The sequence below is a fragment of the Schizosaccharomyces pombe genome (genome assembly GCF_000002945.2).
Source record: "Schizosaccharomyces pombe strain 972h- genome assembly, chromosome: II".
In the NCBI taxonomy this organism is placed as follows: domain Eukaryota; kingdom Fungi; phylum Ascomycota; class Schizosaccharomycetes; order Schizosaccharomycetales; family Schizosaccharomycetaceae; genus Schizosaccharomyces; species Schizosaccharomyces pombe.
Window position 1 is genome coordinate 2,807,595 of NC_003423.3, and position 12,195 is coordinate 2,819,789.

General features: G+C 37.1%; 5 protein-coding genes, 9 long non-coding RNA genes and 1 other non-coding gene across 15 annotated transcripts; 7 read left to right on the plus strand and 8 right to left on the minus strand.

Moving 5' to 3' along the window:
• tdh1 (glyceraldehyde-3-phosphate dehydrogenase Tdh1) lies at positions 1-1,457 on the plus strand. The gene has a single exon (NM_001022073.3). It carries the CDS (start codon positions 43-45, stop codon positions 1,051-1,053), a length of 1,011 nt encoding a protein of 336 aa, NP_596154.1. The 5' UTR covers positions 1-42; the 3' UTR covers positions 1,054-1,457.
• A 31-nt stretch (positions 1,458-1,488) lies between these two features.
• Positions 1,489-2,279, plus strand: SPOM_SPNCRNA.1551. The gene has a single exon (NR_150441.1). It is a non-coding gene; the product is annotated as a non-coding RNA, possible alternative UTR (long non-coding RNA).
• On the minus strand, positions 1,575-1,787 carry SPOM_SPNCRNA.5825. The gene has a single exon (NR_195176.1). It is a non-coding gene; the product is annotated as a non-coding RNA (long non-coding RNA).
• On the minus strand, positions 1,915-2,774 carry SPOM_SPNCRNA.1552. Its single transcript, NR_150442.1, has one exon. It is a non-coding gene; the product is annotated as a non-coding RNA (long non-coding RNA).
• tfb5 (transcription factor TFIIH complex subunit Tfb5) lies at positions 2,280-2,945 on the plus strand (the record flags this gene model as incomplete). The annotated part of the gene is made up of 1 exon (NM_001022074.3): positions 2,280-2,945. One exon carries the CDS (start codon positions 2,280-2,282, stop codon positions 2,484-2,486), a length of 207 nt encoding a protein of 68 aa, NP_596155.1. The 3' UTR covers positions 2,487-2,945.
• SPOM_SPBC32F12.12C (golgi membrane protein involved in vesicle-mediated transport) lies at positions 2,851-4,178 on the minus strand. The gene is made up of 4 exons (NM_001022075.3): positions 4,063-4,178; positions 3,975-4,012; positions 3,478-3,662; positions 2,851-3,355 (listed from the first exon to the last, which is right to left on the minus strand). The coding sequence occupies exons 1-4, from the start codon at positions 4,131-4,133 to the stop codon at positions 3,155-3,157; spliced, it is 495 nt and encodes a 164-aa protein (NP_596156.1). The 5' UTR covers positions 4,134-4,178; the 3' UTR covers positions 2,851-3,154.
• Positions 2,964-4,318, plus strand: SPOM_SPNCRNA.5826. The gene has a single exon (NR_195177.1). It is a non-coding gene; the product is annotated as a non-coding RNA (long non-coding RNA).
• Positions 4,204-5,609, minus strand: mni1. Its single transcript, NM_001022076.3, has 2 exons — positions 5,535-5,609; positions 4,204-5,486 (listed from the first exon to the last, which is right to left on the minus strand). The coding sequence occupies exons 1-2, from the start codon at positions 5,558-5,560 to the stop codon at positions 4,922-4,924; spliced, it is 591 nt and encodes a 196-aa protein (NP_596157.1). The 5' UTR covers positions 5,561-5,609; the 3' UTR covers positions 4,204-4,921.
• Positions 4,689-4,926, plus strand: SPOM_SPNCRNA.5827. Its single transcript, NR_195178.1, has one exon. It is a non-coding gene; the product is annotated as a non-coding RNA (long non-coding RNA).
• A 38-nt stretch (positions 5,610-5,647) lies between the features above and the next one.
• ubr1 (N-end-recognizing protein, UBR ubiquitin-protein ligase E3 Ubr1) lies at positions 5,648-11,631 on the plus strand (the record flags this gene model as incomplete). Its single annotated transcript, NM_001022077.4, has 1 exon — positions 5,648-11,631. The coding sequence occupies exon 1, from the start codon at positions 5,755-5,757 to the stop codon at positions 11,629-11,631; it is 5,877 nt and encodes a 1,958-aa protein (NP_596158.2). The 5' UTR covers positions 5,648-5,754.
• SPOM_SPNCRNA.5828 lies at positions 5,737-6,313 on the minus strand. Its single transcript, NR_195179.1, has one exon. It is a non-coding gene; the product is annotated as a non-coding RNA (long non-coding RNA).
• SPOM_SPNCRNA.5829 lies at positions 8,052-9,547 on the minus strand. The gene has a single exon (NR_195180.1). It is a non-coding gene; the product is annotated as a non-coding RNA (long non-coding RNA).
• SPOM_SPNCRNA.5830 lies at positions 9,911-10,435 on the minus strand. The gene has a single exon (NR_195181.1). It is a non-coding gene; the product is annotated as a non-coding RNA (long non-coding RNA).
• On the minus strand, positions 11,043-11,281 carry SPOM_SPNCRNA.5831. The gene has a single exon (NR_195182.1). It is a non-coding gene; the product is annotated as a non-coding RNA (long non-coding RNA).
• A 331-nt stretch (positions 11,632-11,962) lies between the features above and the next one.
• Positions 11,963-12,040, plus strand: SPOM_SPNCRNA.408. Its single transcript, NR_150803.1, has one exon. It is a non-coding gene; the product is annotated as a small non-coding RNA, non-coding RNA (non-coding RNA).
• Positions 12,041-12,195: the final 155 nt, after the last annotated feature.

Genomic DNA, 12,195 nt, shown 5'->3' on the forward strand with positions numbered 1-12,195 from the left:
ATAGATCATTCATCCATAGTATTGATTTACACTTGATTCAAAATGGCAATTCCTAAGGTTGGTATTAACGGTTTCGGTCGTATTGGACGTATTGTCCTCCGTAACGCTTTGGTCGCTAAGACCATCCAAGTCGTTGCTATCAACGATCCTTTTATCGATCTTGAATACATGGCCTACATGTTCAAGTACGACTCTACCCACGGTCGCTTCGATGGCTCCGTCGAGATCAAGGATGGTAAGCTCGTCATTGATGGCAATGCCATCGATGTCCACAACGAGCGTGACCCCGCCGACATCAAGTGGTCTACCTCTGGTGCTGACTACGTTATCGAGTCCACCGGTGTCTTCACCACTCAAGAGACTGCCTCTGCTCACTTGAAGGGTGGTGCCAAGCGTGTCATCATCTCTGCTCCTTCCAAGGACGCCCCCATGTACGTTGTCGGTGTCAACGAGGAGAAGTTCAACCCCTCTGAGAAGGTTATCTCCAACGCTTCTTGCACCACCAACTGTTTGGCTCCCCTTGCCAAGGTCATCAACGACACCTTCGGTATCGAGGAGGGTCTCATGACCACTGTCCACGCTACCACTGCCACCCAAAAGACCGTTGACGGTCCCTCCAAGAAGGACTGGCGTGGTGGTCGTGGCGCCAGCGCCAACATCATCCCCTCCTCCACTGGTGCCGCCAAGGCCGTCGGTAAGGTTATTCCCGCTCTTAACGGTAAGCTTACCGGTATGGCTTTCCGTGTCCCTACCCCCGATGTTTCCGTTGTTGACTTGACCGTCAAGTTGGCCAAGCCTACCAACTACGAGGACATCAAGGCCGCCATCAAGGCTGCCTCTGAGGGCCCCATGAAGGGTGTGTTGGGTTACACCGAGGACGCTGTTGTCTCCACTGACTTCTGCGGTGACAACCACTCCTCCATCTTCGATGCCTCTGCCGGTATCCAACTTTCTCCTCAATTCGTCAAGCTCGTCTCTTGGTACGATAACGAATGGGGTTACTCCCGCCGTGTCGTTGACTTGGTTGCCTACACTGCCGCCAAGGACAACTAACTAGCTAATCATCCCGATGCTAAGAAACGTCGGGTGGGTGCTTAAAGGCAATGCAGGAAAGTCTTTTGGAGTTGTTTTCCCCGTTTTTTCTTTATGTTAGACAAAGGAGTCGTTGTCGTTTGCAGTGCGGGAGTTTTCTTTTTTAGATTTTCGCATTTTTTTTGTGGACGCGCACTCTATGTGAATAAATAGATGGATGACTTTTTTACAAATTTCCTCTGTTCTTTGATACCCTCCTTCTCATTCATTGTTGCATATATTTTTTTTAATTTTGTTGCAGTGATGAGATGGCTGAGCGTTTGTTTTTGAACTTATAAATACTTATAAATAAATTTTATGATTTTGATAAATACTTTTTTTCGTTTTGGTTTGTGATACGTATAGTTTGCCTGTCTCCTTTTGTAAATGATCTTCTTTTGTAGTCTTGTGTAATCTCTTTTTCATTTGGTCAACTTAAGTGAATTTTTTTTTGTCAGTTTCCTTGTAGGATATTATGTCAAAGTCTTATTTATACTATATATTATTGCTTTGGTGGTGAGTCGCATTTGTGGGGACGGTGTTACTTTACTGATGGATTTAGGTAGGAGGCATCCACTGTCCCCCATTTCGCTAGCTTAAGTTTAATATGAAGATGCACTTAAGCATGAACGCCCGTTTTGATCTTTTTCACTTGTACCGCGAAGAGCTTGTTTTACTGTTTTTCCGTCTGCATCCCGAGAACTAGTTGATCTCCCAATGCACACTTTAGACTTTATTCAAACCGAAGTCGGTTTTGTAATTTAAAAATTTTTACCCACTGTAAAGTACAAACAATTCATCGCTATGTTAGTTGTGTACGCTACTAGCGCATCACATGATTACATGTTAATCAACAAAAACGAAAATGTTTATTGTCAATCTAAAAATACATATGTCCGTTAAGACAAAAGTATGAGGCTGGATGGAATGAGCAATGGTAGCAAAAGGTTTCCGAAATGGTCATATCATTTTTTCAATTTTTGCTGATCTCAAATACCTCAACTTGTTTTATTCATATAAATAATTTGTTTTTGCATATAATCATAATAATCAAATTCATTACCATCTTTAACACAACAAACTTGCATGATATTTATTCTTGTTTGCTCTTACATTCGGCATCCAACGATCATGGGTAACTTGATACCTGTGGCTTAAGGAGCTTGTAGCATGCCATGATTCTGCTGGCAGACACCAAATTTGAGGCAATGCCACGCGCACAAAAAGGCTTACTCTTGGTTGAATGTGACCCAACCGTTAAGCAATTGATTTTGAACATGGACGAACAGTCTCCTGGTATCGTTATCGAAGAGATCGATGAAGAACGATTGTTAGTAAATGAAAGTCGACTAGAACAGGTGAAAGCAGAGTTAGAACGACGCCTTGAGGAAAATACATATCAAGTTGAAGAGTAAGAAGAGATTAGTATGACGAAAGTTTTCTTTGGATGATGAACTGAATGTTTCAGTCGATGGACGAACCTAATATTGTACGATTAATGGATCATTCAATGTCAACGATCTATGATCATTTTCTCAATTTTAAATTGTAAAAAAATTTTAAAATAATGCAAAAAAGAAATTAATTCTACCTTTTATTTGGATATGGGTGAAAAGGTTGGTTTATTTTTTAATGACTTGACGTTTGTGTCAAATTACATAACAGTACCCAAAACTCGTGTACCGATGGGCAAAAATTATGAAAGGAGCCAGCTGATTTTGTATTTTTTGAAAATAAGTTTTGAATATATTGTTAACTACGCCGAGCTATTCAGTAGTTGCTTGCAAGTCTTTATTTAATTTTTAGTATTGAATGAAAGTTTATACTATTTGAATATACTATACTATCTATATAATTAATATGTATAATAAGAGAAATGTTCTTCTTTGTCTAACGATATTTTTATGCATTCCTAATTGAAACTTGGTGGTGTTTCTAGAAAGATAGTTCAGTTCATACGCGTGATAACTTTTTCAACACCGGGAACTGGAAGAACATACAACAAGGAAAAGGCATAGTTTCATGCTTGTCCTATAAACAAATGAACAAGGAAAAAGATCAATAAAGATCAATTTTGCATATTCTAAACCATAGTGCTGGGAGGTGTTTCGGTCGTGATACCTGTTCCACCAAGCGTGGAACTTGAAGTAAAAGCCTGACCTTTAATACCGGCAAAGGTGTAACATAAACCAGTAAGAGCGAGCACAATGCCGGTGGCAATAAGACTAGTAGCCATAAAGATGCAACTGAGAAAGGTTACCACGGAAAATATAAAATAGACAAGCTAAAAGAGTTAATAAACACTGTATGTAAAAGACAGCAGGAAGGCAACAAAGGAATTAAAAATATCCAGAGGCATGCTTTTTCCCCTGTGTGCCTTTCTTAAAAGAAACTATAACAACTTACACCACGGTAATAATTGCTAGCAAAAGCATTTGTAAAAGCCTGGAATTTGTCTGATACAGGGCAAATACGAGAAAGGAAAGGAAGCTCAATAAAAATTAATAGAACGCCCTCAATGATAGTCAAAGCTGAGAAAAGAACGACAAGGGTAACGTGAAAAAGGTTGACAATACCTAGGATAATGCAAACTGAAGGTAGTAGGTTAGCAGATCTGCCTTTTAATGTTAAATGTCAATGGACCATAATTTGTGTGCAGTGAAATGAGAAGTAATCTGATTCAATAAACTTGATTGTCTGCAAAATAAAAAAATTGAGGGACATATACATTCTCATCAAACCAAAAATACTTTTGAACACTCACTTGCTACACCTTAACTCTTTATGCTCATAAACTCTCTTCACAGCTATCAGAAAGTACAAAGCAATCAATACAAGAAGAAGAGAATATCACAAACATTAAAAAGAATAACCAAATTACGCGATTGAAATTCTTTACATACGAAAAATTGAGAGAATTCCAAGCCACTGTGCATAAATACTACAATAAGTTAGTAACATTTCGCTGTTAAAGCAACTGATTTCGCATACGAAAAATTGTAGCTTTTGAGCTCTCCCAAAAACGTTGTCTTTGCTCTGTCAACTATTATAGACTCAAACATGTTGAAAAGTGTAGTTCAGAAATCGTCTTTGTTCTGATGCTGGTTAGATGTCAGTTCATGTCAGTTTATGATGTTTAGCTCGTTGTTATTTGGCGAAGCGAAATTAGTATTTGTTATTCTTTTTAATAACAAAGTGGCACGCAGCGTCAGGGTAACCCAAGTAACAGTTCGAATATGTACTATAGTTAGCTAGGTAAACAAACAATAGCCAGTTGTAAACAATCATTTCATCCATATTTCCGAATATGTAAGCTTTTTAATAAGTTATACAATCTCTATAGTTAATACGAGACTAGAAGTACTAATGAATTTAAGTTTTCTTTAATTTAAAATCAACTGTAGCGACAAAATTTCCTTTCCAAGAATTCACATCACTATTTAAGTAATTTGTTGAAATAGTACATTCAAAAAAACCACAATTATGTTTGATAACGTTAAGCTACCATTTCTTACTGCTAACCAGCAATACAACAAAGGATTGCTTTCAAAGCATTATGCAATTATTTTTTCCCTTAATAATTACATATTATCCAAAGAGTACACATTGCAAAAGATAAAGCAGAAACATCATTGCCCATTTTCTTCTTTGTATGCTGTTCTCGCAACAAAAATCATATCACTGATGAATACAGAAGCAAATAGATGAAATTATTTCAATGATTGTTAATTAAGGACGATAAAATAGCTGCTCTCCATTTTTTTGCTTTTCATTAGCACTCCTGCTTATTTTTTGGGTTTCTTCTCAGCGGGTGTCAAATCTGTAATCATTGTGGTTCACTAGAGGACAGTTACTCTTTTTCCTTGTATCCAGTTTTTTTATCAACGGTATTTATGGATTTCTTATTTTCTCTCTTGCTCATCTTTTCTGAGTAGACACTAGGTTCACTTGTTTTAGAAAGCGGTTTCGCGCCTCTTCTCCATTCTGGAGCTTGAGTTTTAGGGAAATTATACTTAAAGTCTTTTTTAGAATCTATTGAAGAATAAGTTTTATCCAGATGTTTAACAGAATCCTTCGAGATACGCTTTTCGCCAACACTATCATAATCATGCTTTAAACTCTCCGCTTTATGATCATTCTTCTCCTTTTTCTTGTTAGAAAGTGGTCTTTCTAATTTTTCTTTTTCTAATTCTGAAATTGGAGGCCTATCGATCGATTTAGAAGTTGAAGCATCGTTACTCAATTGCAGTTTCTTCATTTGCTTCTCTAAGGAAGCGAAGTTTCCTCTTCCTGGTCTATATCTTTTGATATCTTCAGGTGCAGTATATCCTGGTTTAACAGCTCTTTCACGCCTCACGCTACCATCTTTTCGCCTGCTCTCTGGAATTATCCATTTGCCATCAACCAATCGTGCTCTAAATAAAAACTTTAGTCAACTTAATAAAAAATTTAATAAGCCATACCCTGAAAAACTTCCATTGGTTTCCATAAATTAGTATATACTCTACTAACACGCTGGAAGTTCAAGTTTGGTTTTCGAAGTACTTATACTATTCCTACCTAAGAATTACTTTTCACAACAACACAGTCCTGTCATTACGGTATTTACACTAAAAGGACTTTCTCGTTCTATATGTTATTCTTTATTTTATCTATTTAAAAAGTTATTATTTGTAGCATGCCATGTTACAAGACGAGTCTAGCAGATCGTTGCCTAGAAGCGCATTGATTCGGAGACGGCTTTCATTATTTTTACAGTCTCATGCATTGATGTATTCATTTCTATGGTCAGAATCTGCTAAAAAATCCCTTCTGAATGAAGTCTTTTCTGCGCTTCTCGGATATGACCATACCTTGTGGAATACATTGCTTCCAGAGAGACCAACCATCGATGCCTCCTTTCTTCTCCGTCGTGCTCAAGGACACAGTGAGGGAGATGAGTATCGTCATGGAACCTGTGAGTCAAAATGTGGCCATATATTTCGAAAGGGTGAAGTATTCTATCGATGCAAAACGTGTAGTGTTGATAGCAATTCAGCGCTGTGCGTGAAATGTTTTCGTGCAACTAGTCATAAGGATCATGAAACTTCGTTTACAGTTAGTGCCGGTAGCGGCGGTTGTTGTGATTGTGGTAATGCAGCTGCATGGATTGGGGATGTGAGTTGCAAAATACATTCACATGAAGAAGATGCTACGATTAGCAACGATATGATAGACGAAATTCCGGAAAAATTAGAAAACAGTATCCAAACAACAATTGATTGTGTTCTTGACTTCGTACTGGATGTTTTTTCCTGTAGTCCTGAAAATCTCAAAAAAATGCCCACCTTGGAATCGATTTTGCAGGATGAGAAAACTTCGCGTCTCAGTGAAAATAAATACGGCGATATTGATGATTCTTGCAATATGTATTCGTTAGTACTGTGGAATGATGAAAAACACTCCTTCAAGCAATTTTATGAACAAATTACTACTGCATTAGAATTGCCGAATAACGTTTTTGGAAAGAAAATGGCAAATATTATTAATGACATCGGTAGAGCTTGCATCGTTACTGAGACTAATATAAAAGAGCTTCTTAAAATTGGTCAAAAGCTTGCCCAGATCAATCTAGCTGTTTCAATTCGTTCTATGCGTGACATTTTTAGAGAAGAATCTTGTGCTGTTTTACTAGAATGGCTTGCTGATATAGCAGGAAGCAGTATTTGTGGGAAAAGAAATTATTTTAGCTCTGTTATATGCAAAGAACTTGTTCGACCTTGGAATTGCGGACTTCATAATTCTGATCTTACTTTTAGGCTCTCCCTTAGAAGTCTTGCTCTTCCTGAAATTGTGGCCATTGACAGTCCTGATATATTTTTGAATGAAGATCACATTAACTCGTCAGGTCCATCTGACACTTCTAGTCATATGCTAGAAACTGACGAGTCTTCTATTCATTCTAGACATTGGTATCCTTCTAATTCTCTTCCGGATGTCCTTTCGTATGCCTCCAGAGTAAGATTTGATTATTTTTTTCTTTACGATTTAAAACTTTGGAAGAGCTTGCGTTACAAATTACAGGAGTTGTACTTGGGATACTTTATCACTCAGCCTGGATTTAAGGAAATTATGGGAGCCAGGATTGCCATTTCTTATAGAAGGTTGGCAGAACTTTTTCTTCTGTTGGACCGTGAACCTGAACACTCAGTCATTTTTTTTTCAATGCAAATATTTACCGTGGCAGACGTTGCCAAACTGTTGGTTACAGAGTATGATTTCTTGACTACAATTAATGCAACTTTGTACACTTTTTTCACCTATAAAAAACTTAATACGCCGAACTATGTCGATCAGCATGCCATGATAAGAACAGATTCGGCTGCCTTTCATTCACGTAGGTATATTCACATTTTCCATCACATTCAATTTATGTTAAGCATTCCATGTGTTGCTGAAATTGTTCGTGAAGACCTTAAATTTTTGAAGCAATATGCCGATTTTTTTAACCTGTTTCAAGGTATGTGCCCCTATACACGAGCAGTATCGCAGCATGTTGAATGGGAAAATGATTCATGGATGTACGTTTTGAACGTTAGTTTACAAGTTGCTAAACTCTGTAGACATGTTGGAAATGTCTTTATGGAGCTCAACACGAATAAATTAGCCAATGCTATAAACTACCTAATTTCCCTAATTCTTTATCCTAAGGCAAGAAATGAGTCTTGGACCAATACTGAATCATTGACTACAGGAATTACTGTTGATGAAAGAGGTAATTCGAAATTAATAGAGTATGATATTGCTCTTCAACCGGTATCGTTCCATCATCCTTTACACTGGTTGCTAGTGTACCTTTTATCATTTTACGTTGAACGAGACAACTATAAATTACTATGGACTCAGCTAGATTTACTTGCGGTTACGGATCACCCACTTCGTGTATGCGCTTGGTTAAGTCAAATGCGCGCAAAGCTTTGGATAAGGAATGGTACAACGTTACGTGATCAAGCTCACCATTATAGAAATCTAAGTTTTCATGAATACACTTTTGATTTAGACGTTTTGTTGCTTCAATTAACTTTAACATATGGCGATCCTGATGCTATCTTACCTTCTTTTATTTCTCGATTTCAATTAGAAGATCAAATGTATGGTCGGTTTTTTGTACCTCATAAACATTATGATGTATCCCAAGTCACGATAATGATGGAGGAGTTTTTGCTGCTTTTAATATCCATTGTATGTAATACTGCTGTCCTCGACCATTGGGATATTACAAGACGAATAGAATATGGAATCGCTCATATCCTTTGTTTTCGTCCTTTACCTTATTCCGAGATTACCAAAAGGACATGTGAGCATTTATTGGAGCACAAGCAATTTGAAAGCACTCTCAAGAAAGTCGCTACTTTTCGGAATGCCGAGGGGATCAATGATAGTGGTTCCTTCACGTTAAAAGATGAATACTTTGATTATGTAGATCCATTCAATATTCATTACTCTAGAAATCAACGTGAGGAAGCAGAGAATATTTTACGTAGACGGTATTCAAAACAGCATTCCAAACATTTGGAATCTGTAGTATATGAGGAATATCATCCGATATTGCATTCGAACATTACAATTCCCATATTACAAAGCGATTCTTTTGTTGGGATTTTATGGCACACTATCGTCTACGCTTATATTTATCCATACGATCAAGGAAAACTAGAAGGCTTGGTTAATACTGCATTACATGCATGTCTCCTAGTTTTAATGAGTGAAAAAGGATCTGAACCTATTTTTTCCAAAAAAATATGTGAGAATCGATTTCCAGTTGTCGAGGGATTACAGGAATATTGCAACTCTCCGGATGTTACGTTGTTCAGTGTTTTGTGTCAAATGAAAAACCACAGAAACTTTGTGTATGTCAAAGAAAAGATTTCTTTGATAATGAAAATCTTAAAAAGTGAAGTTCCGTTATTGTATGAACCTGTATATGCCGAAACTTTGAGTATATCCTCTTCGAAAATAGTTCAGTCGTTATCGGATGCCGAACAGCAGGAACAACATTTAGCTAAGGTGCGCATGGCAAAGGAACGACAGGCACGGATAATGGAACAGTTCCGAATGCAGCAAAATAAGTTTTTAGAAAATCATGCTCTTTTTGAAGCATCGGACTGTGAAATGGACGAAGCGGATGAATTTTCTGTAACCAGTTCAGTTAGCACTAAGTTATTCTTGGACCCACCTATTGATACTTGTCTTCTATGTCAGGAAGAACTGAAAGATAAGCGCCCCTATGGTACTTTGGTATTTGTTCTTAGGAGCTCGGTACTCAGACTATTTCCTGCTGATGATGCCAACTACGTTTCTGAAGTGTTGGATATTCCTGACAGCTTGGATCATGAGATTCAAGAAAGACCTTTTGGATTGGCTGGCAAACGAAAAAAGGTATTAGATTCTACAGAAGCTTACGATTATGATAATTACTATTATGAAAAAAAGGGCAATGAACTCCATCAGTTAAAGGACTCTTTTAATGGATTTCCCCCTGATCAGCTGGATCGTGGATTGCATGCCACTGGATGTGGTCATTTCATGCATATCGATTGTTTTAAAAATCATATTGCTACTGTCACACTTGCAACTCGAGCCAATCCTTACAGAAATCACCCTCATAATTTAAGCATGAAAGAATTCCTTTGCCCTCTATGCAAAGCATTATGTAATACTATTTTTCCAATCTTATGGCGGCCTAAGGAAGAGATTAATTTTCAAGAAGCTGGAGTACTTACCGCTCCTTTGAAAAATTGGCTGGTTTCTAAAACATTTTCATTTAATAAAGACTTAAATCAGCAACTTCTTGACATAGAAACCTCCCCTTCTGAGCACACACAGTCGTACAATTTAAATCTGCTTGATGTATTACAACACACCTTACGAGACTCGTTGAAAGATATATATACCCTCAATACTGGTGCTGATAATTCCAGTGATAACGTTGAAGAAAATGCGGATAACTTATTCCAATCGAGCGTATTGGATCATGTCCATTTTAAGAGTGTTGTAAATAATGAAGTTCCTGCCGATGAACGTCTCGCTATTTCAGATGATATATTTGAGCTTTATCGGAGGCTTGACGATGTAATAGATCTTAATTCTTCTTTATACTCCGATGATTTTATTCCAGTGAACGGTAAATTGCATAATGTTGTTAAACTCTTTTCATACAGCCTTTGCCAAGTTGAAGCATCTACTAGAGGACACATAAAATGTTCAAGTATTCCAGCGGATATTTGGGTGCATAATCTTGGAAAAAATCAGCAAGTTTTTTTAAGGATTTTATCTGAATCTATCAAAACTTATACTTTGTTATGTGCACATGATTCACAGAAGCGTATTGGGGGTTCAATTCAAGAGTTTGAATTTATTAGTTTCTGCCAACAAAAAAGGATATTTGGGCGACTATTGCCCTCTCTAGATTCACCGGTTACCAAATCTATTACTGATGATAGAGTTGAGCCGTTACTTGTGAAGGATACATTTCGAGAATTCGCCGAAGCCAGTGTCTCTGGTTTATTATCATGTGACGAATCGTTTCACTACTTGACGCAATTATACTATACTGCCGATATAGTTCGAAACTTATGGATTCTTTTGTCACAAAGAAACTCTTTACTGAAATGTATGGAATCAGTTGAATTTGAAGCCTTTGACTATGAGCAGCTAAAGGGGTTTGAGCACTTAGTTATCCAAATTTGGAAAAGTCTTCGTGTCGACGGAGCAGGATTAATCAATTTTGATTGTTGTACGGAGGATGATCTAAATAATCCTCATCTTTTGTTTACACTGTATAAACTATTGGAAAGGTTTTCTCTAATCTTCCTTCGAAAATGTGCTTTGCTTTGGTATTGCCGCTATGGAGTTTCATTTGAGACGCAACCGAATTTAAACTTTCAAAATTCAGAATTATCACGTTTACAAACAAAAATGCATATTCCAGGTGTTATTGAATTATCTAATCATCTTTGTCTTACGGCATCTTCCACAGAATGGAGCCTTATAAAGCACTGGTGTAATTTCTTTACAGAGACTGGTCCTCTATGCGATTTTCCTCGCGCTTATTACCCTGGAATTTATGAACTAGTTTCTTTACCGTATGAATTGGATAAAGTCTTTGAGTTACTATTGGCCAGGCGATGCTCGAAATGTTTAACTGAACCTATGGAACCAGCGATATGTTTATTTTGTGGGAAGCTCTTATGCTTCCAAAGTCATTGTTGTTCCTTTAATGGTATTGGAGAATGTAATCTTCATATGCAACAATGCGCTTCTGACATTGGAATTTTTCTTATTGTCAAAAAATGCGCTATTCTCTACCTCAATCCACCTGTAGGAAGCTTCTCTGTAGCTCCATTTTTGGATGCGTATGGAGAGACAGATTTGGGATTGCGTCGTGGCCGCTCTCAATATCTATCACAAAAACGTTATGATGAAACAGTACGAACGATGTGGCTAAACGGATCTATTCCTTCTTATATTGCTCGACAACTGGATGCGAATCCAGACACCGGAGGTTGGGAAACACTTTAGGCTAAACAATGGGAGTTTACGTGATCTAAGCTACTAATTTTTTTAATGCTTCAAACACCTTGATTATTTATTAGGATATATATACCAAAACTTGACATTTTATCATTTAATTCATATTCATTGACCTGTAAATATAGGTTACTTTACAAACATTTCGTCTCATTCAAACAGTCAATCGTATTGCCCTTATATTTAAGGGGCGAGTATCATTTAAGGATAAAATTAGATGAAAGTTTCATGAATACTTTAAAACTCAGTTTGAAACTTTGATAAAAGAAGCTTTTTTAACTCATCAGTCAAATCCAATGTTAATTAATGGAAGGAGTAATGGAAAGCCTTCAAAAAAAAAAATAAAAAAATCATAGTAATTAATTCAAGACCGCCTTCATCTAGTATATTCAGTAGATTTGTTTACAAATCGATGAAATAGTGACGTACGCAGTATTCGAACGCGCCTTACAGTTTCTTCCTCACTAATTCACTGAGAACACATAGTGTTGGAAATTACCACTCTGGAATATAGTTTAGAGTTAGGAAGATACATGAGGTGTTGGAACCCAAACC

Excerpts from the sequence above, each read along its gene's own strand:
- SPOM_SPBC32F12.12C (NM_001022075.3), bottom strand. The coding sequence starts at position 4,133 with ATGTTTGAGTCTATAATAGTTGACAGAGCAAAGACAACGTTTTTGGGA. Across the intron at positions 4,013-4,062 it reads CTCAAAAGCTACAATTTTTC|TATTTATGCACAGTGGCTTG; the intron begins GTATGCGAAATC and ends AACTTATTGTAG. Across the intron at positions 3,356-3,477 it reads CTAGCAATTATTACCGTGGT|CTTGTCTATTTTATATTTTC; the intron begins GTAAGTTGTTAT and ends TAACTCTTTTAG.
- mni1 (NM_001022076.3), bottom strand. The coding sequence starts at position 5,560 with ATGGAAACCAATGGAAGTTTTTCAGG. Across the intron at positions 5,487-5,534 it reads ACCAATGGAAGTTTTTCAGG|AGCACGATTGGTTGATGGCA; the intron begins GTATGGCTTATT and ends GTTTTTATTTAG.
- tdh1 (NM_001022073.3), top strand. The coding sequence starts at position 43 with ATGGCAATTCCTAAGGTTGGTATTAACGGTTTCGGTCGTATTGGACGT.